The sequence below is a fragment of the Drosophila miranda genome, chromosome XL (genome assembly GCF_003369915.1).
Source record: "Drosophila miranda strain MSH22 chromosome XL, D.miranda_PacBio2.1, whole genome shotgun sequence".
Lineage (NCBI taxonomy): Eukaryota > Metazoa > Arthropoda > Insecta > Diptera > Drosophilidae > Drosophila > Drosophila miranda.
The window spans coordinates 20,980,575-21,008,494 of NC_046673.1; the positions used below are offsets into that span (position 1 = coordinate 20,980,575).

Here is a 27,920-nt window from a genome sequence, read left to right on the forward strand (position 1 = left end):
AACGAGTTCTTAAAAATGCAATGTTCAATGGCGAATGGGGGTGAGAGATAAGAATACCTACAGATGTATGCTATGCTATGCTATGCTATGCTATCTGTATTCGATGATGGGGGTGATCCAAAGGCCTTCGATTGGTGTTCGATTGATGCCATTTTCAAAACTAAGCTAAATGCTGTACGGTAGCAACTGCCTACGATTTATACGATATACGTTACGGTTTACAGTATACGGTTTACGGGTTACGGTACTGGCTAACACTAGGTCTGTGAAATGTCTGGGATGATTGTCCATATCAGAGACAGACTCTGGATACATATTTGGCAATGTTATGTTATGCAATTTGCCAGATGATCAAATGTTTGCAAGGGAATTTCTTGTTCAGTGGGAGTATCTGTGTGGGTGTATCTCTGTGTGTGTGTGTGTGTGTGGCTGTGTTTTATGTGTGTGTGAGTGTCGGGCGCTTACCTTGTGAGAACTACGTGATCCCCTGCGTATGTTAAACGGTGAACCAGGTAAGGATAAGGATGTCTAAGTTTTGTATTTTTTTTATCGTTATTTTTTTTCGTTTTCATTTTTCATTTGTTGTACAAACAAAATTAAATAGAAGAAGAAAAGGAAAAAATGAATCAAATAAAATATATATATTCCTCGATTTGATTTGGTTTTATTATCTATGGATAAATGTATAAATATATTCTTTTTGTACAATTTTTTTTGGTTTTGTAAAATTATTGGTTTTGCTGACTACGGTTTAAAGGAAAAATTATTACTTGGAGCGTTTACTTGTATGAGTTGTTTGTGAGAGAGTGTATCTGTGTGTGTGTGTGTGTGTGTGTACCCCTAGGGGCAACTTTTAATTGCATTATGATTAATTAGCAACTTTTTTGATTTCGTTTCGGCAATATTGTGGAGAGAGTTGTTGTTCTGTGTCAGTGTTTGGGTGTTTTGATATTTGTGTGTGTCGGTGTCTCTCTACTTCGGCGTAGCGTTTGATTATAAAATAGATTTAATTTACGAAATGTTTAAGGGGCGGGCTTGGGCGTTCGGGTCACAAAATCAAAATACTTTCTATAAAGGATTATTACTTAATCACTTGTTGGGTTAGTCAAACGAAAAGGGAAAACACTTTGAAAAAGAAACGAAAGAGTAATGTTAGCCCTTCCAGTGCAGCACAGCTGTCGGCGATAAAACGTAATCGAAGGAATCGAGTCGAATCGAATCGAATCAGATCCATAAGGGTGCAAACCAAGGCCGAAATGAATCGAAATCAGAATCAAGTATTAATCGTTAAGTTCTACAATCAACTCTAGATCAGCAGTCTTTTCAAAACTGTCTTACGGATGCATTTCTAGGTTCAAATAACATGTTTAGGATGCCGCTATCTTTATGCAGCTACGATCTCTTTCAGGGGCAGGGGCAGGAGCAGGGGCACGTATAGAATCGAAGAAATATACGTATACATATGATTTGGCTGTTGGCTGTTGCTTTTGTTGTGGCTGCTTGTTTTGTCGCTGCTAAAATCCTGACTGGTCAGTGATCTGATTTGTTTGGGTGTTCGAGTACTCATGTCTGTATATTGAGTGTGGTTTCCATTATTATTTTGACAGAGAATGAAATATATAGAGACAGAGAGAGAGAGAGAGAGAGAGAGAGAGAGAGAGTGTGTGTGGGAGAGAGAGGAGAGCCACCTACCTGAGGCAACGCGGGGTCTACTGCGGTCAGTCTCAAATAGTTTCTGCTCTCATCGAAAACTATCGGAGGCTGCCCTGAGCAAAGTTAATGGACAGTTAGGTTAGAATGAGCTAGCGAGCGAGCGAGAGCGACAGCGATAGCGAGAGCGAGAGCAAGATTCCAATATATTATATATACGAGTATCTGGCATATGCTATATATGATGTATTATTATGTATATAAGGTGGGTATAGATAGTATTGTATGTGTGGGCTAGTCAAGGCAGATCGGCGATTAAAACGAACTGAACACGGAATCAAACAAGAAACAGAAAACATTTTCGATTTTTGGTGGAAAGTTGCTTTCTCTATGGGTTCCGTAATCGTTTATCGATTATCGATTATTGTCAATCGTTTTTCGATTATAAGCTACGAAACCTGCCATTGCTTGGGTGTCCGTGTGGTAGTGGTTTTGTTGTTTTCTTAGAGCCAGTGCACAGAAGCAAATGCTTGCCATATACGAAAAAGATGTGTGTGTTCGTGTGAGAGAGAAAACTATATATGTATATGGTAAGAGAGAGAGAGAGCGAGAGCGAGAGATCTAGAGGGGGCAGAAGTTGTCGCAATTGGTTATCGCTCGCGCACATGCCCGATAACATTGGGTGTTGCTCGTTTGAGTGGCAGCATTTTCCAATCGATAGATTCATGTTTAAGAATTCGTTTTGGTGTGTCAACTGTTATAAATGTCATACACATACGGCTACAATACAGATATACATAAGTATATATATGGTATATATATGCTATAATTGTTATACGTCTATACGGTTCAATCAATGCATGCAATGGTTAATGCAGCCAAAGAAATCTTAATCAAATCTTAAATCATCCACAAGTCCTTTCCCGCACAACATCAACTGGAACAATAGTAAGAACGGGAACTCAAGAAAACACTTGCTCACTTGCTTCGACCACGATTATATCAAAAAGAAATCAAATCAAAATGAAAATGCGAGTCGATATCAAGGTGTTTTCGTGTACGGGCAAGGCCTACCAGGCCTGACGAATCTCAAGCTCTCCTCGGGTTTTCTTTTTATAATTTTTTTTTTTTTTGCGTTGGAATAGCGAAGCAGAATGCAGTTTTTGCTAGCCAATAGCCGGAGGAAATGAAAATGAAAATGAATTTTGCCTTCTTCTTTCTTATTCGTTTCTGATGTCACCTCAAGCATTCCGAGCAATGACCCAACCGAAAGCAGAACTATGAAATCAAAAGGAACTCAAACTCTGAAGGAATCAAAACGAAATGTCGATAATCATTTTCAAAAGCTCCTACGAAAGGACTACTAACGATCCGGCACACACGAACAGACACACGCATGCACTGAGAAAAGATAACCGAAAAAGGAAACGCCAGAAACGGAACGGAAAACGGAAACGGAAAAGGCAAAGGCAAAAGCAAAGGATAGGGAAGAATTATAAAGAGTTAGAGATATATAGAGGCCCTCTAGGATGTTGTTGATCCTTGTTGTACAGATAGATGAGTTAGCTAATACATACATACATACATAGACACGCACTATCACTATATCCATATATAGGCAAGGAGTCAATCAATATCTAGTTGCATGATTATACATTATATAGCATATGTACGATCCAATCCAAATAAAATAGATCCAACGACAAACTCAAATGTACTTAAAGTAAACACTAAGAATCGATAACAAATGATAGGCGATAACGGGGAAGTCAGGATCGATAACAATGCATGGCAATGTAACGGTAACTGTTACTGTTACTGCTACTGTAGCTCTAACTGTAGCTGTACCTGCTGCGCAAGTTATGGATAGGATGGCTCATGAGCTCATGGACTGAAACTGGAATCTAGAACTGGAATCTGGATGAAGCTGGAGCCGAGCACTTTCAAAAAGCGAATATCGATGGGCACACAGTGGCCCGCCAATTGGAAAACGTAAAAAAGTATCCACCTAGCCAAAGGCCAAAGCAACTCAAGGCAAACAAATCGATACACATACTCAGCACACTGGCTTAATCGGAATCAATCGGTTAAATCAATAATCAAATTCAAGTAAGTACGCGTACGAGTAAGAGTACCAGTACCAGTACGTGTATATATGGATACAGTAGATCTCAACGCAAAAGCCGAAACCATAAGGGAACAGAACGGAACTGAAAATTCGATAAATTCGAAAATCGAAACAGGATCCGCAACATGGAAAACGAAAGAGAGTAACAGAAACGGAAACGGAAACAGAAACAGAAACAAGACAGTAACTACAACAACAAAAGAGAGGAAATAAGGAAAGGAAAATGCTGCGCCTGCGCTCGGAATACTTACCGTGCTCACTTTACGAACTTTGGTAGCTTGGTGTGCTGTGGTAGGTGCTGGTTGTCTTTGTATAACGCTCACCGACTCCGACTCCACCTCAACGCTGCGTATGGACATTTTCTCCTTGTTGTTGTCATCGTTGCCTTTCTCGCCGCCCACGAACAGCTCATAGCTAATGCACGAATACGTCGGACTCTTGGCCATCTCCGGATGTAGGGCCGCCTCTTCGGCGGCGGCTGCATCGGCGGCGGCCTGGGCCTGCGCATTGGCGCGCTCCTCCAGCTTGGCTGCTTTGGCGGCGGCGGCTTCTTCGGCTTCCTATAACACAGACACACATGTGGGGATCGCATATCAAAAGATTTTCATTAAAAGTTTCCATATTCTGGGGATGCTCTGGGCAATGGAGAGGGAGGCTTGGATTGGAGCTGGGGCTGGGACTGGGACTGGGACTGGGGCTTGGACGAGTGTTTGGTAAAAACAGAAAGGCAGTAACTACTGTACATTGATGAGATATATAGTACATGGAGATAGAGCGAAGAAAACATAAAATAAAGTGCTGTGCTGGGCTTTCGAGGAAGGGTAGACTGGGTGGGGTTGGAGTTGGGTGGTTGGTTGAGGGAGTTTATTACATATACATGTATATATATATATATATAGTAGGTATAAGTTGTGAGTAATTTGATTTTTTCTTTTGTTCTTTCTTATTCGTTATTCATTGCTAGTGTTTGGATCGAAACTAATTGTGCACTAAAATCATAAGGATATATGTTTGTATATATCTCCTAGGAGTATTATATATAAGGATAAGTATATATTCATAGAAGGAGAGTTTCAGATATAAAAAGATAGACAGAGAGAGAGAGATAGAGCTGGAGAGAGCGGGAGCGAGAGCTAGGAAGCCCGACTACCAGAGACTGGAATGCCAGAGTGAAAGGAAAGTTCAAAGTTCTTTCAAAGCTAAATGATTTGTGATTTAGGTACGAGTATGCATGTTTCTTGGAAGCAGTTCTATTAATTACTGGCAGGCTGTAAGGCCTAGGCTCTCGAGGACGGACGGGACCGGACAGAACGAGTATGCGCGATAGTTTTGTACAATGGCTGAATAGACAGGAAAATATAGAGAGTTTTGTTTGTTCGATAGTTTGAATAGTTGGTTAAATTGATAGACAATTATCTAGGCATACGATATACGGTTTACGATTTACGGTTTACGGTTTACGATACACAGGTCTTACGATATACATACGAGTAGTCGATTCATATATATACATACAAAAGAAAAAAGCAAGTCTGTTGTGGTTGATAGTCAGGTGATAGGTATTCTCAATAATCGATTGTGTTCGCCCAGCAATCGAAATTGAAATTATCTACCAGGGCTGTTCTTGAGTTGGTTAAGTTTGAGTTTGAGTTTGAGTTTGGGTTCGGATTTGAGTTTGGGTATGGTTCATGGTTTATTCTTGTTGTGGGCAATGGGTGATGAGTTTCTCGGGGATCTGTTCTTGTTTGGTCTGTTGTGGTCTGTTCTTGTTCTTGTTGTTGTTGTTGTTTGTCCCACTGCGTTGCACTTGCTGCTGCAGTTGCAGGAGCAGGTGCAGTTGCAGTTGCACTAGCGGTTGTCTACTTACACGTATCGCCTCCTCTTCGGCAGCCTCTTCTTCTTCGGCCTTCTTTTGCAATTCGTCATACGACATGGCAACAATGGCCAAAATCAAATTCACAAGATAGAATGAACCTAGGAAGATGATGACTATAAAGAACAGCATGTGCCAGGGTCCCGCGGCGCGTAACACCAGCTGATACAGATCCTCCCAGAAGTCCTGCGTCATCAGCCGGAAGGCGGACAGAAACGCCCAACCGAACGAATCGAAACTGGTGTAGCCATAGTTCGGGTTCGGGCCGAACCCCTGCAGACACACGTAATCGTCTTCACATTGCCTGCGAATATTCGAAGTCGGAGATGGAAATTAAAGAGAACACCATCGAAGCGAACACACACAATTTGGTTGATTTGTTGAGTTGAGTTCAACAATCAACAATCAACAATCAACGATCCACATGGATCGGTCTTTAGTGGTTGGTTAGTGGGGGCTGTGTCTCCTGTAAGCCCTGTACACTTACCCCGCTCCAGAGATATTACCGCACAACGGAAAGGATATACCGTCGTCCTCCGAATACCAATTGGAGCTGTTGCGATTATGATAGTCCCAGTTCTCGTCGGTCAGGTTGCCCCAGGAGCCGTCCAGCGGGAACTTCTTGATGCACTTCTGCGTTAGCACGCCCATGTAGATTTGCAGCCCCATCAGCGCGAACACCGATAGGGAGAACATTGTCAAAATTATCACATCGCGCAGATTCTTTACAGATTCGATGACCGCACCGACAATGGTTTTCAAGCCTTTTTTCGAGTGTTAGATGGTGGATAGATGGAGGGAGGGGGAGGATATACAATAGATATAATAAATATAAAGTTACGTCTTACAGAGCTACACATATGTGGGAGATATAGTAGTTTTGTTCAGAATTTTCATACCTGGCACAATGGCTACGGTTTTAAGCGCTCGCAGCACCCTAAACGTTCGCAAGGCTGCAAGATTACCTAAATCTATACCCATGGTCACATAACTGTTGATCGATGATAGTTATCGTTATCGCGTAACGTTAATCGATTCATTGTTGAGGCAGTTGAAGGTCGTTGTTGAAGTTGTTGTTGTTTTGAGGGTTTGTGGTTGTTGTCAGCAATTACGGATATATACACAAAATGTCATCAAGTATTAGTAATTATAATGCTGTACGATTGGGGATGTGTGCACGTATAGGTATGCATATATGTATATGTTTATGTATATGTGTATGTATATGTTTATTTATAAGGCTTGTTCGATTCGATCTGATTCGTGGTGAACTGAACTTAGATTCGTTGGTAATTACAAATGGTCAGAGGCAAAGGTTTGTTTTGCTTTTGCCTTTTATTTCGTACAAAGCAATTAAGGTAAATCAAACGAGTGCTGTATGTGGCGAGAGCTTAATGCCGTTTCTATAGCAGTATTACTGTGTGGGTGTTTGTGTGTGTGTGTGTGTGTGTGTGTATGTGTGTGCCGGAGTTATGGATGATAAAAGGCCCAAATGAAAGCGAACTTTGACATACGCATGTACTAAAATAAATAATGCCTACTCCGCCAGTTTATTAAGCATTTTGTAAATTAGCTTTTGCTCCCCTTCTCCCTCCGATCAATACAATATGTTGTGGCATGCAGCATACACGCCTTCTTGTGGCTGGCCATAAAATATAAATATAGCCTGCTTAGCCCTACCCCTACGCCCACCAGGAGTGGCGGTTCCGGTCCCTCACTCGTCAGTGACCCGTCGTACGTCATCCTTGGGGGATTCTCCTTCTTGCACCAGCAAAAGTACGAATACATACCCGAACACATACCTAGCAGCAACTACATATTCTCAGCTATTTTTTTCATGAATATTTATCGATTTGTCTGCCTTTGCGTGCGACGCCGTCATATAATTGTCCGGCCCCCAGGCACTGTCCACGAAATTACCCAAAAGAAATGTTTTCCTCGAGATTAGCCATTTGCCCACTCCTTTTAATGGATGTACAGTTATCGCAGAGAGTGGCTGGAGAGAAGTGACAGACGAAGATCCTTTTTATAGATGTGGGTGTGATCCTCTGGGAAATGATTTTCCGCTTCATCTGTGGATGCCTCTGCTCTGCTAAAAGCAGTACTTCGTTTTTCAGTCGCACACTCGCTCTCCCCCTCGCTGCTTGAAGGGGAAGCGAGTAGCCCATAGAGAGTGGAAGCGAGTGAAGGTTCGCTCGTTCACTTTTGTATGGTTACCCTTCCTCGTTACTGCTCTCACTCGTTGCACTTTCGATCTCTTTTCTTAACGATGCCAGATCGCCCCGACAGATGTATTTTCCCTTGTAAGTAAAAGCTAGTGAGAGTGAATCATTCACTCATCTATGGTAGCCCCTACCCTCTATCCCTCTCTGAGCCACTCCGCATCACCCTACCCTCAAACGAGAACAAAATGAAGTCCTCCCCTCCCATTCAAAATCCAAGGAAGAGCTTTAAAAATGCCGTGCTTGGCATTGCCGAGCCAAGGCTACGCGTCCTGGCGGCGCCAACAAATTCAAATGTGCTGCACGACACAGTCGGCTCGTTCAGTCAACACCCGTACCCCATTGCCCCAGAGGGCTCCCATTGAATGGTAGCACCCCTCAGACCCGAAAAAGCCAAATAGACAGCTCCCATAAATGGTTGAAATGAAGCAGAAAGCAATGAAATGGAATTGTCACGATACAAAAAGAACACAAAACGAAAGCGGTAAATGTGAAACGAAAAGGAGAGAGACGAAGACAAAAAAAAAACAACAAAAACAAATAAAGAAGTAAGAAAATGGAAAAGATGAGAAATGGAGCAAAAGAAAAACTTCAGCGACCAAAAATTTGTTTATGGCTCCTCTTTTATCTGTGTGTGTGTGTGTGTTTTGTTGGTATTAGAAATAATCGTAGAAAATCGAGGCCTGTGTTTTAATGCATGTTCGTGTGTGTGTGTGTGTGTGTCTTTGTGGTTGAGCGCGTCATTAGTAACGGCAAAAATAAATCAATAAACGGAACTCTCTTTTGTGTCATTCGCGTGTGTGTTTGTGTCGTTCTTCTTCCCCCTCTTCAGGTTCTGCTGTGCCACCATCCGCTTTCGATTCTGTAAGCCTTAATGGGGTATTTCGAAAAAGGCAAATATTGCTTTGCTATCAGCTTCTAATGAAATTAAAAGAGCATTAAATTTGGTCAAAATCGAATAGATATCAAAGGAGCAACGGATCTGCAAGGCTATATCCCGTTCTCCTTCCTTTTGTGACATGGCATCCATTCGCCGGAAGGTGGTAGCTTCGTTTTGCAATAATATGTACATACATATGTATGTACGATGCTGATTCTGTTGAACAATCTGGCTCTTTAATTGAATTATATTGAGTGGGAAATTATGCCCATACCCGTACTTGCTCCTACATGCAGTACGAGTGTCCGAGGCCGCCAATTGAGATGCATTCAATTTGAACCGTCGTCTGCTTGGGTGAGGTCCCTTTTTTAACACGCCCCCCATATTATGACGTTACTAATTATGCGACATTACACAACGACACACACACTCTGACCTGTTTATGCTAATGAGGTGTGTATGCTTTTGATTATTTTGCATAAATTGTTCATAATAATAATAATAATAATAAATATTGTATGCAAATACGGCTAATTTGTAATCAGAAGTCAACTGACTGTAAACTTCAATAAATTCCAACGGAATAAAAAAACAAGAATAAGGATATAATAATAAGGTGGCAAAATGTACTCCTTTGATGGGTGATGGGGTGGTACCTAGTGGTATGCTAGTAAAAATGGTTGTTGGCTACAGATTACACTCGGTGTGGATGGGATGGACACAGAAGCAATGCCCAAGTTAAAGGCAACTCAAAACAAACAAAAAACGACAGATGATCCCTGGGGAAAGTGAGCGTCTGTCTGTGTTTGGGGCTGGAATGATACAGAGACGTGTGCTTCAAGTATGTGTCTGATGGATAGGTGGAGTGGAGTGGAGTGGGTTATAAGTCAATTGTAATAAGTAATTAAGATATATAGTATGTATGTATATAAGGTATATATAACTCACGCTAAAGCTATTACTACGAAGTCCAGCCAATTCCATGCATCTCTAAGATACGTAAACGGGCATAAAATGAAACCTCGTGCCATCACTTTAACAGCTGATTCAAATGTGTAGATTCCGGTGAATATCACCCTAAAAACGAATTGAATTTCGAAATGCAATTTGTTGTTGGATTTTTCTTATTTGTTGTTTGCTTCTTCTTCTTCCTCTTGATTTTTTTTTTTTTTATAAATGCACTTCAAATGGTATTTATTTAGTTAGGTTTTGGGTTAGCTGCCTGATGGGTCTTCAACAAAAATACACACAAAGAAAAACCAGAATTTCAAAACTGTCCACAAAAATAGATGAGTATGTAAATCAAATATTGAATAAATGCCATGAAAATAAGTTAGTTAGAGTGGTTACGTAGTGGAAGTAGTTGAAGAGCCGCGCTTAAAAGTATGCTACTGGCTTCTTGCTCCCGTAACGTGGCAGCCCTGCCACACCGCAGCCACCGCCTCATTGCCTCATTGCGCTGGAGTGGAACACTGGTGCGCCCGCTGGACGCATGTTGGCTTCATCTCGCTGAATAATCGCATACGTGCAACTTTATTGCATTAGCTCTATTTGCGGGGGCCTTGTGTGCCCCTGTCCCGGCCCGTGCCCCGCCCCGCCATTTCCCCGAACTCATTCGTGGTGCTTCGTGGTGGACGGCCAGAGTTCATAATTAGTAACGGCCGGAAGGTGTAAATCGATGAAGAGGGGCCGGAAGCGGGCCGCAGGGCACACAAGTGCGCGCGTGTCTGTGTGGTGGCGCAGGAAATCTTACATATTTGTTTAAAACTAACTTAAATGATTATCCTAACAATTTGCAATTCAATTATGAAGCCATCCATCCCCCGGCTCTGAGCTTGGCCCTGTGTCCTGCGTCTGTCTCTCGAACGGTGAATGGTGTCACACGGACACGGTTTCGGAGGGCACATGTGTAGATAGTATCTGGTCAAATCGCTTGGTCTTGTGTCTGTGGCTGGGCATGTGCTTGTGCTTGTGTTGTGGTGCTTGCTCTTGCTCTAGATTGGCCCAAAAAGGGGTCAGGTCACCCACACAGAGGTAGGCCCCCCCCCCACATGGAAACACACCTACACTTGCACACAGATAGAGATGAGGCATTGCATAAGAATGAAATCGTTCACAAACGGATCGAAAGAGCTGCTTAATCACAGACACACAATTCCCAGGAACATAATTGAACGGGACGGAACGGATCGGATCGGATCAGAATGGAACGGAATTAAATGGACCCAGTAGAATGGAATGGAATGGAAAGGAACACATCAAAAGGCCACTCGGCAAGCAAGTGCTTGGTGCTTGTGGTTGGACAAAGAGAAAGAATAGCCCTAATTACGAGTACAACAGATTCAGATGAAGATAGACAGACAGTCAAGCGGCAGTCAGTCAATGAGTGGCACGGGGGCCCAAGACAATTGTCAATGTCAATAATGGTTAATACTTAACGCCCAACTGCTTTCACTGGGCACTGGGACTGACTGAGTGGGATGATGTCGCTGATGCTGCTCGAATGCCGCCCGTGGTTGGATGCTGGATGCTGCTCGGATGTGCTGTGTGGGTGTCAGATCAATAGCCCGACCTTCAGCTGCTTGGGGCTCTGCTCTGGCCCGCATCTTGTTGGCTATGGCCTGACTTGGTTAGCCATTTGACAGATTTAAGCATGACTGAGGCAGCGAGACAGACAGTACGTCCAGTATACGTTTTTTGCATACTCCAGCAGATAGTAGGGTATCATGATTTTTACCTGATGTATAACCATGATACATCTACATATATGTAACAAGTGAATCTCATATCTCAAACAGGCCTTTGAGCTTACTATATCATTGGTACTCGTATATTGGCACAATCGATATGTATGGGTATCAAAATCTTCGAGCCCGAAACTAGAATTTCCTTTCGGTTTAGTTTGGTTTTCTTTGCATTTTTTTGTTGCGGTTGTTCTTGTTCAACTAGTTCAAAGTCGCAGCGATGCTGGGTTGCTGGGATGCTGGGAGGGATTATGGGTTGAGAATGCGTTTGACCTAGGCCCCAATGCCTGTGAAGGACTCTTGAGTTGTGTTTTAATTGCAGGTATTATGTCTTTCTCAGGGGCCCGCACAAGTGTGACCCCCGTCCGCCCACGCTAGTGCTCGCTCCTGTCACAGCGGGCGACGGCGACCCACATTGAAGGAGCAGCTTCCCTTTCGCCTCTCACTTTCGCCATTCACTTTCTCTCGCTGTGGTTATGTATGTATGTTTGAGGGTGTGGGTGTGGGTGTGGGTGTGCGTGTCTCAAGTTATGCGCCACCTGCTGTTTCATTTTGGAGCTGCCGCCTCTCTCTCTCTGTGTGCGTTTCACCCTATTCGTACCATCCCAGTCCTATTCTCCGACGACCGCGTCCTGCCCTTAGCCAAGTTCAAGTGGCATTTCCGCAACTGCTGCACTTCTATTGTTCTCTTTCTCTCTCAATTTCGCTCTCTCTCTCTCTCTCTCTCTCTCTTTGTCTCTGTCTCGCTCCGTTTTGGACATAGGGTGCTCAATTCTGATACCAAATCTGCGACAATAACTTTGATATCAGCTAGAAAAATGACGTAACTCTTTTCACTTTACAGTTCGCTTCTTTTCGCTTTGTTCATCGCTTTTGAAGCACTTTTGCTCGCATTTAATATTTTTGTTGTCATATAGAGTTTGTACAAAATACCGCTACGAATACGAATACGAATACGAATACGAGTTTACATGTGAGATTATATATTTACGAGTTAATGAGAGACACAGCCCCATAGACTGGACTGCTGATGCTAGGGTCTAAGAGAGAGCGATAAGTACAAGTACTAGATACGAGTACCATTGTATGAGCACTAATCGAATCGAGTCTATCTATGAATACTTTCAACGGCGATACTCAATTGGGAATGTCCTCTTCATACATAATATGCAGTATGAAGGGGTGGGGAGGGGAGGGGAGGCGAAAGCGAGAGAGACAGATATTCAATGTGTGTGTTGCGTAAACTGTACTAAGGATACGAGGACTAAGGATGTTCTAAATACACGAAAGTCTACTATCTAATCTTTCGATAGCTCTGCTAGGTCGTGCCAGAGAGCATCCCCATCCCATCTCTACCCATCTCTAGCCATCTCTATCCCCGGCACTACCATTTACAAAATTACAAATTGTTTATAAGTATGTATATAGTATGATGTATATATAAACTATATCTAATTTCGATTATAAAGGATCTTAAGTATCTAGAGGTGGTGGGATTTACATACGAGTTTGTATGGATTACACTAATTATTATTCAGATGTTCAAAGGTATAAAAATGTCTCTATAAAATGGGTCTAGTCTAGGGTGGATTGGGGATTAGGATTACATTTTGGAAACTGCGATACGTAACAGCTGTATACTTAGAAATTACTTAAACAATTTACATAAACTATCTATGGATATGAGGTATAAGTATATAAGTACACTATGTATATGTATGTATCTAGAGCACTACAGAGTCAGAGTCTATATTGAGCAAAGATTTACGCTGATTTACGTTGATTTTTACAAATGATATATTGATTGAATTGAATTCGAAACGTGAACAAACCAAAACCAACCAGTTCAACTGGTTCTCAGTCACAGCTGGACTATACATAGCTACAACAATCCCGGGATTGGACTCGTATCCAATCCGCAGGGGCATGGGTCATGGGTCATGGGGCATGGGGCATGGCATGGGGTAAGTCCACCATAGATGGTCTAAAAACGAATGCGCTGTGAGCGAGGCAAATTTACAGTTGGAATGAGCTCTGAATGGTTTGGAACTGACGCACTATAATCCAATAATCGAGTTAACAATCGAGTATTATTGCATCGAGAGTAGATATATATATATATGTAGTATATATAGTATTTGTATATGGAAGATGCAGTATGCAGTTTGATTCGGTTTGAGCGGTGTGTGTATATAATACAAGAGAAGAGAAGGGAAGGGCCACTCAACAGGTGCTGCCTGCAATGAGCCCTCGAACTACGAATATTGTAATATTGTACAGAGATATACGTAGATGAATGCATCATGATATTGGAGTTCTGTTAGCTACTCGATTCGACTCGACTTGAATTTATGTTGGTGTTACCTTTGCCTGCAACATTCTGGGCTAAACGGTTTCGGGTTGGGGTTTAGCAAGATTGTTAAGTGGGTTTTAGTTTGAGTTTTAGTGGGTTTATATACGAGTATGTACGAGTACGAGTAGTAGATGTGTGTACATATCGATTGCACTTTGGTTTGTTGCCGTTCTCAGTTCGTTTTTGGCTTTCGCTTTTCGCTTTTATTGCTCTTATTGAAATCATATAGAGGAAAGAAATTCAAGTTTGACCTAAATACTCGTACACATCTGCATAAATATCGAAAAAGTTACATATAATATATAATATATGGCATAATATCGTTTAAGTATAAGTTTTATATAGTTATGTCGATTATATAGCATATATGTATATAGATGTTTATATACTTATATGTCTAGTACAGAGAATATATTTAAATATAAATATATATATATATATTGTATAAATGTAGGTAATGTTTAGTCAAAGTAAATCAAAACCACAAACCGAAAAGGAAAGGAAAGAGTAATACGAAAGAAACAAAGAAAAAAATTGATCTAAGGGTCAAACGAAAATCAACCAAATCAAGTGTGTTTTCGGTTAGATTATACGAGAGTAAGTATGCGGATAGATACTGGATACTCGTACGGGATATACGGTACGATATACGATATCTATGTGAGCTTGGACAAGGAGAAGGCGGTGTACTTACTCAGTGGACTCAACCGTGGGCGTTGTCGGCATTATCATCAGGATGCAGTTGACGAGAATTGTGGTTATGATGAATAACGAAAATAATGGATGCACTAAAATGTAAATGGCCACACGACGTATCGGATTGAATGGATCGAGCAGCCACATTGCTTTTGATGCAGAAAAGCGAAAAATATCTTTTCCTTTGCTTACAACTACGAATGTCTGCAAGAGAGGGGTCAGATATATGCAGGGGTCAGAGTCATATATACTCGCAGATGGAAGGAAATTCAGTTTCCGCTTCAGTACGGGTTTCCCTGATTGAATCGGGGTTCGCCAAAATCGCCTGGCTGTTGGCTATTGGCTATTGGCTTTCGGCTATTGGCTGTTTGCCTGCCCGCCTGTTTGCCTGCCTGTTGGCCACTTACTTACCAGTATATTGCTGTAGAAGGGATCGATATCCTCGAGAGGAGTGGAGGCCAATTCCGGAGGGAAGCTGCCCTGCAGTCGAACAGGTATTGGCACACCCTGTTCAAGTGTAGGATCCGGTTGTGGACCTTCATCCTCGTCCTCGTCATCATATCGGATCTGCGAGCGTGGTCAGGCGATTCGTTTGGTTTTAGTTTGTTTTGTTGGATAAAACAGAAGATTGGACAGAAATAGATTAGCACGGTCTGTTATCTGGGGCTGGTGCGGCACTTGCTGAATCCACAGCAAAGAGTCCAACTCAAAACGGAATCGAAAGAGTTAAATCAGAAATCAGGTATCAGGTATCGGAAAATGAGAGAGAGACACACAAATCTACATCAATTTCAAGCGCTTTCGATTCGGATACGAATTTCGATATGGTTTACAGTTTTGCATATCAGGGATTCATTTATATATATATGTACATATGTATATATGTATCGGGTGTATTGTATCGAGTATATATACACGGGGGATAGAGACAGAGGGAGTGATAGACAGATAAAGACAGCTATAGCTTTGGGTTTCGGGTTTGATCAGGGCTAGGGATCGGGGGGCTAAGGGATCGGGGTGGGGATCGATTATTTTCTTTTCACTTTTCGGTATGCAAAAGTAAAACCAAGGTACATCAATCGGCCATATCTGGAATATATGTTTATATGTATTCTTTTTTGGGGCGCATTATCATCATTTCAATGGGGGTTTCTTTTGATTCATTATTTCATGTCAGCCTTTCGGTTAGTTTCGAAAAACGGAACAGGAAACGGAAAAACGGAAATGAAAACAGAGTATTACAGAGTATTACAGGGTTTGGTGCGGGGGGAAACGAAACGGAAACGGAATTTGTAACGCAATTCGAATGAAAACTAAGTTAACCAGTGTTGGAAAACGTTCAGTGCGTGTGCAATGTAGGTAAACGTTTGGCTACAGTGTGCTACAATCCAGTGTTGACCAACAAATACATAACTACGCTGAAAGCAAACTATGGAAAGCAGAGAGGGAGCAGAGGAAATAGGGCTCTTGTAGGACTTTTGGTGCATTTATGGAACGGGTACGGTACTGAATTCGAATGTCGGTTATCTTTGGGATATGTAATGTGCAATCACACAGCCCCGGACAATTATTGCGAGTATTTTAGCATGTTTGGACACAGTTTAATTACACTGTCATGCCGATTGTATGACATTTATTCCGGCCCACTGACGACTGCCTTGTCCGTTCATTCGTTCGTTCGGCCGTTCCTTCGTTCGGTGGTTCGTTTGTTTTGTTGGTTCTTCCATCTAGTTTTAATACGAGTATACAAGTATGCCCACCCATTCCTGTCCCTTTTCCTGTCCCTATCGATTTCTGGGGGAGTCGCGAGAAGGAGGAGCTGGCTCAGAATGTAGTTTAGTTTTTACTTTCCATGGACACGGACATGCAATGCCAAAAGCAAAAGTAAAGCCAAAAGCACAAGGCACAAAAACTCTAACGTCACTTTATGAAATGTTTGGCTCTCCCTCTCTCCCGTTCTCACACCCCTTGGTTATTTTTTCCCCCTCTATATAACAGTATACAGAGTATATACTACAGAGAGTGAGAGTGAGAGCGTATATATGGCGTGGGACAGGCCACAAAAGGAAAACTAAAGGAAAAAATTCCATAATAGTTGGCTTGGCGTGACAATTAGATTGTGTCTGTATGTGTGTGTCAGTATCCCTGTGTGTGTGTATTTGGTGGAGAAAAAGCATTGACGCAATTGCGGAGGAACCCACCCGGACACCCAGACCAATATATATATATATATGTATATGTATATGTATACCCCAACGCCCGAACCAGGCACTGAAGTTGCCCCAACTCGTTGCTCGTGGTTCGCTGTGGGTTGCTGGGTGGCTGGGTGTTCTCTTGGCTGTGCCACGCTTTCTAAACATCCAACTCAAGTCTATATTTAAACTAATAAAAGGAAAACCGCACCGCACACTCAAGCACTGAGCTGGTGGGCTGGTGGGCTATTGAGGGGGAGATAGTTGGTATAGCAGCCGGTTCCGACCGGACATAAGTCGCCTGGCTCTGTCCTGGCTCTGAAGCCGTAGCCTTCGCTCTGATTACAAATTTATGACGCATACCGCGGACCAGGGAGTCCTGGCAGTGTGGTTGGGTGCGATTGGAGGAGCGTGTGGGGGATCGGATCGGTTCGGGAGCTGGCACGGGGACGGATGGATGGATTTGCTGCGTAATAGTTGAAAAAGTGCTACAATACAAAAAGAAAGTATTTCAAGAGCTTCGCATGCGAAATGCAACAATGAACATGCGCACGCACACTCGTACACACATACATACGCATATGTACAGGCATTCACCCACTCACGCGGCGGGAAGAGCAGGGCAGGGCAGGTCAGGGCAGGGCAGGGCAAGGCTGGGCAAGGCTGGGCAAGGCAGGAGGAGAGATTATTGGGGTTCATGGGTCACGGGGGAAGTACTACCGTTTGTCTGAAGCCAACTACAAATCATAACTTAAACCGAAACTGATAAACCTCTTAAAAAGTACGGTATACGAGTGTATGTTCATCTAATGCTAAGAGAGAACTAACGGATAATGCCAAACTTTGCCAGCAGCCGTATTCGAAGGCTGTCTGCCTGCCTGCGGACCCCAAGAGAGAGCGAAGCTGCTCCGCATGCTGTACCACTGCCGCACTCTCCTGGGTACACGTGCACGGGCACGGGCACGTGCACGCTAGGCGCTCTACGGGTAGTATACCCCTGAAAGTTTGGCATTAGCTTCGATATGGAACCGAAGAGGCGTTTGTTTACTTGAGGAATTTCCATTAAACTTTAGCTGGCACTTACTCTCTTTGATTGGCTTGCTTTTATTCTCACAACTTACAAGTCGCTGGCAACCCTGGCCACTCTGGTAACTCTGCTTGATGAGATGACTCATTTGCCTGATTCAAAATCACATTCTTTGGTTCTTTATACTCGTAGGTTCTTGTTTATTGGGTATTTTATGTGGAAGGTTGGGAGCAATGCAAACATTTGCGTGGCGAAATCTTTGCGGATTGCTTTCTTTCCGTGGTGTAAATCATCAGACATCTGCATAGTATGGTCAAAAGAAACAAGCACCTCACCGAACCCTAAGACTCGAACTCTCGAGACTTCGACTCTCTATTCGCCCTAAACCCTGGCTGGTATAAATCATAAACTGTAGCCTATATACTGGATACTGGATACTGGATACTGGTGGTGGTACTGGATCTGGTTCGGGTTCGGGTGGAAGCATATATGGTAGCTCTACGAGTACGAGTAGATATGTATATACTTCTTATGTATGTAAGGAACAACATCGATTACACATATACGCACACAAATTACTCGAATATTAGCTGGCAAAACACATTTACAAATGTATGTAGGTGTATACTTAGATACTGATACGGAATACAGAACACTGATACAGATACAGATACAGATACGAGTATTGTAGTTGTAGTTGTAGTTGTAATTCGGTGGAGGAAGGGGGGCGGGATGCTGCTGGTAGCTGTGGGTGGTGGTTGGGAGTATCTTGGTGGGGAACCTTGATTGGCTATTAATACATGTGTTATGCACATTTAGTGGGCCGCCTGGCATCGATTTCACAGCCTTTGGCCACTGCCGCATTCTGGTTCTGGGCTCTGGGCTTGGGTCTGGGGTTCTGGCCCGGTAAGCGCCTTAGCCAGGGCACTCAGTCATATTGAGTGTACTCCCAGCTGGGAGCCACCTTGATAAGTAATTAAAGCCCGCAGGCAATGCCAATAACTATGGCAATGACAAATTCCAAATAACAAAGGACAGAGGACAAAGGCTCTTTGTGCCCCAAAAGCTTTGGCTTTAAATTGATAGCAAATATTAGAATAAAAGAAGGAATATAAGGGTAATATTATTTGCAAAGATCTTCTCTTCGGACAGCCGAAGTCGCTTTTGTCGAAGCTTTTGCAGAGGTCCATTTAAGGTTCAATAATTCTGAAGTACACGGAACTTCGATTGGAAAAACTAATAGAAACGAATAGTTCTTTAATGAGAGATTTCTTTATCGGTACTCTATGTCGAATGCCTTGAAGGACCAATCGAAATGATGTTCAGCTGGCACGCAGTACATACTCTATATGGAAAACCTCTGCAAGAGCTTTAAGCATGGGCCAAGACTTAGGAAAAGCGTAAGAAAAGGAAGCACATTTTCAGCTACGTTTGGTTATCATTTAGCTATTTACAGGTGGGTGGGATTGGTATTTTTCTTAGCAACAAGCGTCCTTGGGCAGAAAGGAGATTGGGGTTTGGCATGTAATAAAGTAAACTTAAGCTACGATACGGGGTATCAAAAGGAGATCAAAGGACACTCGAGTACACATCGGCGGATGGTACGAGCATGTACGAGCATGTGTATCCTGTGGCGCGAGGTCGAGTGTGGATCGAGGCTGGATCGAATACAATTACAGGTACAGTAGGTGGCATAGTTGCAAGTAGTTACTAGTTACGAGTAGTACTCAAAAGGAAAACAAGGAAGGTGGATAGTGGACAGTGGATAGTGGCGGGTGGAACCAATACAAAATATCAATATCAAATTGAGCAACGAAAAGTGTTCGGCTAAAGGAAAACGTTTGGCAATAAAGTCTCAACTCAAATCAAAGGCACAAAATACTTTAGAGAAATGAGAGAACAAGAATCTCCTTCAGTTGAGATTGAGTTTGAGATTCTCTGGGATTTGTGTGTGTGTGTGTTGGTGTTTTTGTAGGTCTTGGGGGGCTTGGGGGTTGTTTTTTTGGGGGTTTTCATTTTGGTTATATTTTGGATATTGTTTTCTGAGAGAAATCTTACTTCTTTTTGTTTTTTCTTGCGACCATATTGCGGCTGAAAGAAGATTTGGAATTGGTATTTGGTTACGGGTCATTCGATACGAGCATTTAAAGTTCGAGTAAAAAGTGTTGAGGAAAATGCATTTCATATTCATATTGATAATCATTTTTGTTCGTTTTTTGTTCACATTTGCATTATGCAAGCGCCGAATTTGCATTTGCCATTGATTATTGATTGATTTATTCATTTATATTCATTCGATTGTGATTGGTTTTTAGGTTTTTTGTTTTTGGTTTTTTGTTTTTGGTTTTTGGTTTTTCGTCCAGACAGCAGCGCGTTCAAAAAGTAGAGAAAAAGTTGTAAATGAAACGGAAAAGAGTACACGAAAGAAAAACAAATGGTAGAAAGTGGTTATGTATGTGAGAAGTTCGGCATTTTGTCAGAGGGGATTATACATATTAAATGGGTCTGGTCTATCCCTAATTGCTTCTTTCTCCATGTGTTCGTTTTCTCTATGCATACAATACATCATGAATTATGTATGGATATATGTGTGGATACTCTGCTGCGAGTAATGCTCTGCAGTTTCGACAGTCGACATTCTCTTTGTCTGTGTGTGTTTGTTTCTGTGTGTCTCTGCGAGTGTGTGTGTGTGTGTGTGTGTCTATGTAGGCGCAACAGAGAGTGCGAATGGGGGAGGGGGGGAGGAGTGAGACGGGGACGAAGACAGAGACGGCGACAGCGAAGAAGTGAGACTGGGAGACAGGAGACTGGGACGAAGATGGAGATAGACACAGAGACAGGGGAAAACTTGTAGGCTGTGTTTTTTGTTGAATTTCTTTGGATTTTGGGTGCGCATGAGGTTAATTCACACTTCTGTTTATTGGTGTGTGTGTGTGCGTGTGTGTGAGCGCGATTGGAAAGTACGGTTATATCGAGATCATTCCAAGGAATTCCACATCTTTCCATTCCATCTATTGATTGTTTTGGGTGTTTCCTTTCCACCATCATCATTCCATTTCGTAGGGTTTTTCGTGGCCTTTGGCATAAAAATCCGCCCTGCTTCTTCTTGAATTGTGTTCCTTGGCATCCTATATCATGTCCCACTTTATCACTGTATGTGTATTTCCATTCAGAGCTTTCACTCCAGTGATCTCCAGTGTGACTCCATGCTGATCTGTTCTACTCTGCCATAATCGTAGTATCCTTTACTTCCGTTTCCTTTCAGCGCAGATTCAGTGGACGAAGATGGAGTACAATATACACACAGCTAAGCGATTCGAATGTTCTGAGTCTGAGTCTGATTTTGATTCTAATGAATAGCAATGTACAGATTTAGATGGCTTGAGCTTGTTTATCGGCTGATATTTTTGATATTCACATACGAGATTTTTCCAAATTGAAAGGTATTTACAGGAGAACACGTGGCGATTGCTGGGTGCAAGCCATGGAGCCCATGGATGTGGCGGACATGGACATGGACATGGGTGTGGGTGTGGGTGTGGGCATGGGCATGGGCTTGGGGGCAGGACATGGCTGTTGCTTGTCAAATCAAATCAAATCGAAACCAAATCGAATCGAAAACAATTAATGGAACTGAAAACGTTTTTAGCCTTCGACCAATAATGATAATGGTAAGTTTTTGCCTTAGTTGCTGTAAATATCGCTGTTGTAAATGAAATAAAATGTAACGCAATAATAGGAGAATAGAATTCATGGATAATCGATTACGGTACACATTAGAACACATTACGAAGCCAATAGGTTACAGAATACACACAGTTTACTCTTAAATTTGGAAACAAACAACAAACAAACGAACAAACAAACAAACAAACATACAACGATTATGGCAGGAGAGAAATTGTACAGTTTCGATAGTTTTGCGATAAATATACGAAAATTAGATTTTTGGGGGATTCGTGGGTGGGGGTGGGTTTTATGGCAGTTCTGGGGACTATGCAGAATACAAAGATACAAAGATACAAAACAACACATAAGGGAAATCACATAACTAAATGGTTTTTCATTTTGGAGTTTTTCATTTTATAGTTTTCTTTGGAATTTTGTTATTAACCGAAAAGAGAAGCCAAAAGAAAGACCAAAACACAACGAAAGTTTGTGGGCTTATGGTTTCACTACGATCAAAACGTTTACGAGGAATTTTTGATTTAATTTTTGTGGTTTTTTTTTTCTTTTTTACTGTGAAATGATGGCAGAAATGGTACAGATTACAGTTGGGGGTTGAGAGGGTCCTTCTGGTGGAGGGACATTGTGTGGGGCGGTCAGACAAGAAGACAGAAGAGTTGTGGATGGGCTTGGCATGTTGAGCGGGTTGATGTTTGATGTTCGAGGCATTGATGGGACGACAAGCACAAATATGAGTACGGGTAAGGGTAAGGGTAAGGGTACGGGTACGGGTATATGACACTGAATTATGATGTACGATGGTGCGATGGATGGTTGCAGGATGTTCGGTTATTCCGATTTCTTTGGGGTATACGTATACATGGCACAACAGCTGGGACGTTCGATTTATAGGGAACACGGATACATGGATACATGGATACATATACGGTTACACATAGAGACATTGGATATACGAGTACTGAGACACGTACACGCTTGGAAAAATACTTAGTGGTGGGGGGCTCTGATCTGAATTTATCTGATCTGTGTGTGGGTTGCATGAGTATCTTGGCAGTTGGTGGCAGTATATGGTGGAATGGCATAGTATTTCGGGTAGATATTCGAGTATATATGGAGTATATAATGTATGTACGTATAATAGACGATCAGGTTTAAGTTGAAGCACGAACAAAAGCGCACATTAGCGTTGATCGGGAACGTTGATCGTCGCTCGATTATCGATGACCGGGTGTTGGCTCCCGACCGATCGATTATCGGGCTGCGAGCAGCGACATCAGCACCGATCGCTAGGCAGTTTTCAATTGGAATTCAATTCAATTCACTTAGACGTAGAGAGAGATATATAGAGATACACAATATATATATATAAATATATATGGAAGATATATACGGATAAAGATAGAGTACAGAGTAGGCAGCACGCAAAATCAAGTACAAGTAGAGCACAAGTACGAAGTGTACACGACATTCAGCTAGAAATAATTACCACCTCTCCCTCGGCTCTCTTTCTTTCCAGCTCCTTCTGCTTTTCATGTTCAGCGGCAATGCGTTGTTCGATTTGCACCAATGATTCGCGGGTAAAGGGACGGAACAAACTGCGTTCTTCCTCAGATATCGAGTCGGAATCTTCTGTCATTGTCTATGCGGCCAACGATGAGAGCCTTAGATTTCCAAGGCCTGTAAACATAAATCGATGTCGGTCATTAGCACGAGTATTTGTAGTGATTAATGGCTCCGATTTTAGATACTTACATGAGGCACATGGATGTCGCCTGCTACATTAAAGCTACAACTATATCCGAGGCGCCATGTTCGATTAGCGCCCGCCGCTTAGCACGATGCTGCAAGTAAATCAGATTTCAAAAGTTTGTCGATTAGATTGGCCTTAAAAATGGTTGGGGGAGTGCAGGAGTGCAGGAGTGCAGGAGTGGGGGTGTTGGCCAACAGATTGTGCGGCTTGTGCAGGGGCAGAGCATTGATCCCGTGGCCAAAACTGCGCTAAAACTGAAACTAAAATGGAAATGGAAACACCAACAGCTGACTAATTGGATTACCGCAGACGCATTAGCCATTCGCATTTAATGAAATGCAATCAAACGACAAATGCAGAAAACAATCAATAAAAGAGGCAAACACACACACACACACACCACTGCGCGTCGCCTCGATCCAAAATGGATACGAATAAAATATGCTCTTGACAGGGCCGGGCCCCATAATGGGCCTCCTGCACCGTCACGTCCTGTCCTGTCCTGTCGATAGTGGACGCTTATATAAGCAGCCTCCGCTAAGGTCAAAGCACTCTTTGACCCATTTGTATGTGTGGTGTGTGTGTGTGTGTATGTTTTTTTTTGGGCATGTGTATGTACGAGTGTGTATCGAGCATAAAAGTAGGTCAGTTCGATAATTCGCCGTGCTGCCGTTCTGCCATGCTGCCATGCTGCCGCATACATAGAAGCATAGCATAGATGGACACGCACACATTCAGAGCAGGCACATGCTTATTTCATTCATGGAATCCGCAAAATTTCTAATTAATTCTGACAATCGCGAAATTATTTTTGGCACGGCCGTCCCATGACTCATGCAGCTCGTTCGCCGTCAGAGGCGGGGTTGACGGGGGGCTGGGGGCTGGGGCTGGGGCTGTCGAGAATTCCAAACGCGAATTGCGAAATGCGACAAAAGCGACCGAATTTGTGTCAATATGCAAATGAATGGAATGGAAAGGAAGTCGTCCATATGTATGTGTGTGTGCATGAAAGGCACCCACACAAGGAGCCGCATAACGAAATGAATATCGAAAATCGGTAGGGGCCGTAAATATCGATAGGGTAAGATTCGATTCCTCCTTCAGAGTCTTCGAGCTGCCAGCTAATTGTTGACCAATTTCGGTTTTCTTTGGGCCAAAGAGGCGAACAACAAAACTGAACGAAGTTTGGCATGTTGTTAGTCAATGAATTTTACATGGCCAAAAGAGCAGGCAGGAGGCAGCAGGCAGCAGGCAGCAGGGGAACAGGCATCGGGCAAAGCCAGTGCTTTGGGCTCTCTTCGCAATGGTGCGCATGGCGGTTAGCTTCTCAGACATACGGGGTCTCTCTTTGGCTGTTTGGCTGTTTTGGCTGTTTGGACTAATACAATATATTTTTGGGTTTCCTCTTCTCTTAACGAAGCAGCCAGCTCTGGTGCTTGCTGCCTGCTGCTGCCGTTGAGGAATTTCGTTTCTGCGTATTTCTCACTCTCGTTCTGCCAAGAGGCAAAAGTTTGCCCTCCAAAAGCCAGCAAAAGGTTGCAGCCCAACACGAGCAGCAGGGGCAAGGCACTGAATGAGGCAAGGCAAGAGGATGAAGGATGGAGGATGAGGATGAGAATGAGGAGGTTGAATGTTGGTGGTGTGGATTGGAATGGGTATGTGATTGGGTATGGGTATGGGGATGGCGATGGAGACCCATTGATGAGCTTCAGCTCTGACTGGGATTTCCAGCAAGCGACAAGAGAGCATGACATAATCGAGCCAAGTTCATCAATTTGCTGCATATGTACATATATGGGAAACTATATAGAGTTTAAAACTGATGCCTTCTGAAAGTTGTGCCGCGCTGATTGAAGGCTGAGTTTAAGCCCTGCTAAAAATAGAGCTAAAATCGTTTGTGTTGTTGGAGAAGCGAGAGAAAGAAAGACTCGCAGAGACGAAATACATGGGTTTAATATACGATGCTGCATTTAAAGTCGAAATTTTGTGGAGTGGATTATTTCTACTATTTGTACTTTAGTTGGAATTGCAATTGGCATGTCATGCGATGGGATGCGAATCTCCAAACAAATCTTTGCTTTTATACTGCAGCTTTAAAATTCGTTTCCTATCGACGAGAGCATGTATAGCCAATTTCCGCAATGAAAAATACCCAATTGAATGTCAGAGCTTGCTTTGTTTAATTAGTTTTTGGTTTCCTATGGTGGAAACATCCACCAATCGTGCAACATCAGATTTATGCCATCTACCAATGCTTTTCACAGAAATCGACAGCATGAAGCAAATGTTATGCAGTGCAAGTGCAACGATTCAAGCAGTGAAAAGTATGGAAAAAGCCATTTGAAAAAGGTAAACGGTTCGAACAAAGCAGTGTTAACGGGAAGATCGAAGCGGTTGGCTGAATTTAAATTTAATTTTAAAACAGTTTTAGCTTTTCAGAAATGTGGTAATACAGGTAATAAGAGCAGATCATTAGATCGTTAAACCAGAGTAAAAGTTGATTTTTGGCTTATCGTGGAAAACTTATCGTGCTTCATCATGAGCCAATAAGAGTATTTTTTATTTTTTCACACAAATTTAGAGCGGAAAGCAGTAGAACAAGAGCTCTGAATGGTGGAGCAGTGTAAACGGTACAGTCCAAGCATTAACGAAGGAGAAACACATTTGAAAGGGGTAAACGGGAAGATCGAAGCAGTAGCTAGGGGATACGGGATTTTCGATTAAGGTGAAAGACATTTACCCTTATTTGAAGCAGTATAAAAGGGACTCACAGTTGTAAAAGCATTGGTAGGTGGGCAAGCAGTATGCATGGAAGATCAATCAAAAGCAGAGAGGACGAGAGGAGAGCGAGTGGCATAGCTGGATGTACATACATACATGGCTGTAACTTACCGTTAATCGATGTCAATCGATGTTGCGCTTGACTGCTTGCTTTCGTTGATGCTCTGCTTATTGTTGTTGTTGCAATTGTGGTAGTTGTTGTTGCTGTTGCTGTTTCTGGTGCTTTGGCTGCTATTTTGCTTGCTGCTGTTGTAGTTTTAGTTGTAGTTGTAGTTTCCGCTGCTGTTGTTGTTAACTATTGTTGTTGTTGTTGTTTTAGTGATTGTTGTAGCTCACACATTCACATGCACCAGTACACACGCGACGCACACACACACACACGGATATATATGTATGTATATGATATATGTATATATATATTTATAACGGAGACGAAGACGAAGAAAGTTGAAGCAGAAGAACAAGTAGAAGATGAATTTTTTGTTTTTTATAAGTATTACTTGGTGTTATTTTTGTTTTTGGTTTTTGAGTTCCTTGGGCTTTGTTTTGTTTTTGTTTTTGGTTTTTGTTTTTAAGCGGGAGGATGCTGGAGTGGTGGCTTAACAACAGCCAAGACGACGGCGATTACTTCGAACGCTGCACTTTGTTCCCAGAGAGCTGTTACGGCCTGACTATTATTAGTATTAATATTATCAAATATTACTATTATTATGCATTAAATATTATTGTTATTGGTTTGCTTTTGCGTGGCTGTTTTCTGTTTTCTGTTTGTTTTCCGCTTGTGTTTGCTTGGATTATTGCTATGACTTTAATATATGTAATTGCATGTTCGCCTATTATCAAACTATTGCTATTATTATTATGTTGTTTCTCTTGCTGTTTCTATTTTATTGTTTCAATTTCGCCAGCGTCGCCTGCGGGAGAGATGGAGCGAGAGAGTGAGCCAGCGAGGCACAGCCTGCAAGTGGCACAGGGGCGAGGCACGAACGAGCACGAGGAACAGGAACACGAACACGAACGCGAATGCCAGCCACGAGCCGCGAACCCACTGCTTGGCCGGGAGGAGGCAAGCAGTGGAAGCAGCAGCCGCAGAGGCCGATACGTTAACGCGCACGAAAATAGTTACGCGCGCCTGAGTGCCGAGGGGGGTGGAAGGGGAGGGGGTGAACGATTATATCCTTGCTTATGTACACGGGGTATGTGCGTGCGAGAGTGATTGACGTTGGTCCGTTTTAGCCGGCATCCAGAATGGTTCAATAATTTATTCGCCCATTTTGATTGTTTTCTGTTTTCTGGCCATTTCTTAATAGCTTTTCGATGCACTCATTAAACATTCTGCTTGATTGCACTCAGTCGCCGCGACACCCACGGGGGGTGCGCGTGCACTTGACGCCGCACCGCGCCACGCCACGCAGAATGTTTACACTCGAAAAAAATGTATGTGACTTTCACCACTACAACAAAATTGTGACTTGAGCTGCACTTTTATTTGTGTTTTATGCAACTCTTGACGGAAGGCTCCAGAGTGAGAGCGCGAGGCAGAGAGGACACAGAGGACTGAGAGAGAGAGAGCAAACTTCAATTGGAGCTAAAGACGCGCTAAATTCGCCGCAAAGGAACAAAATACCTAAAGAGGCAAAAGAAGCATGCATAAGTGTGGGTGTGTGTGTGTGTGTGTGAGTTAAAGTGTGACCACTCGTTCGGGTGCGAGGCCGAAGCCACCCCAACATCCCAATCCAATCCACACCAACACCAACCCCAACCCCTTCCTGTAATGCACCCACTCGCGGCGCGCTCCATTCGTTGTCAACACAATTTCTTTTCTGTTGTGCCCCCGCATGTGCCGCATGCCCCACTGCCCTGTGCTGTGACTTATGCTATTTTTAGGTCATCCAGTTGATGGCGGCTGGTTTCCTTGCAGCGGCGGCCGCCCATTA

The 27,920-nt window shown here is 42.8% G+C and overlaps 1 protein-coding gene across 50 annotated transcripts in view; it reads right to left on the reverse strand.

Annotated features, from left to right (window-relative positions):
- The window catches only part of LOC108163473 (sodium channel protein para), a 72,249-nt gene that overhangs the window by 39,265 nt on the left and 5,064 nt on the right, over positions 1–27,920 (reverse strand). For 20 of the 50 annotated variants that reach the window (XM_033386474.1, XM_017298868.2, XM_017298928.2 and 17 more), the window contains exons 2-13: positions 26,095–26,897; positions 23,205–23,293; positions 22,939–23,129; positions 19,824–19,856; positions 14,958–15,113; positions 14,545–14,750; positions 9,702–9,830; positions 6,551–6,642; positions 6,139–6,415; positions 5,646–5,955; positions 4,030–4,338; positions 466–528 (exon numbers count right to left, since the gene is read on the reverse strand). In XM_033386474.1, the coding sequence (XP_033242365.1) occupies positions 466–528; positions 4,030–4,338; positions 5,646–5,955; positions 6,139–6,415; positions 6,551–6,642; positions 9,702–9,830; positions 14,545–14,750; positions 14,958–15,113; positions 19,824–19,856; positions 22,939–23,088 (1,725 nt within the window). In that variant the 5' untranslated portion in view covers positions 23,089–23,129; positions 23,205–23,293; positions 26,095–26,897. The remainder of the gene's footprint in view (positions 1–465; positions 529–4,029; positions 4,339–5,645; positions 5,956–6,138; positions 6,416–6,550; positions 6,643–9,701; positions 9,831–14,544; positions 14,751–14,957; positions 15,114–19,823; positions 19,857–22,938; positions 23,130–23,204; positions 23,294–26,094; positions 26,898–27,920) is intronic. The other 30 variants (XM_033386509.1, XM_017298995.2, XM_033386488.1 and 27 more) reach the window with 7 other exon arrangements.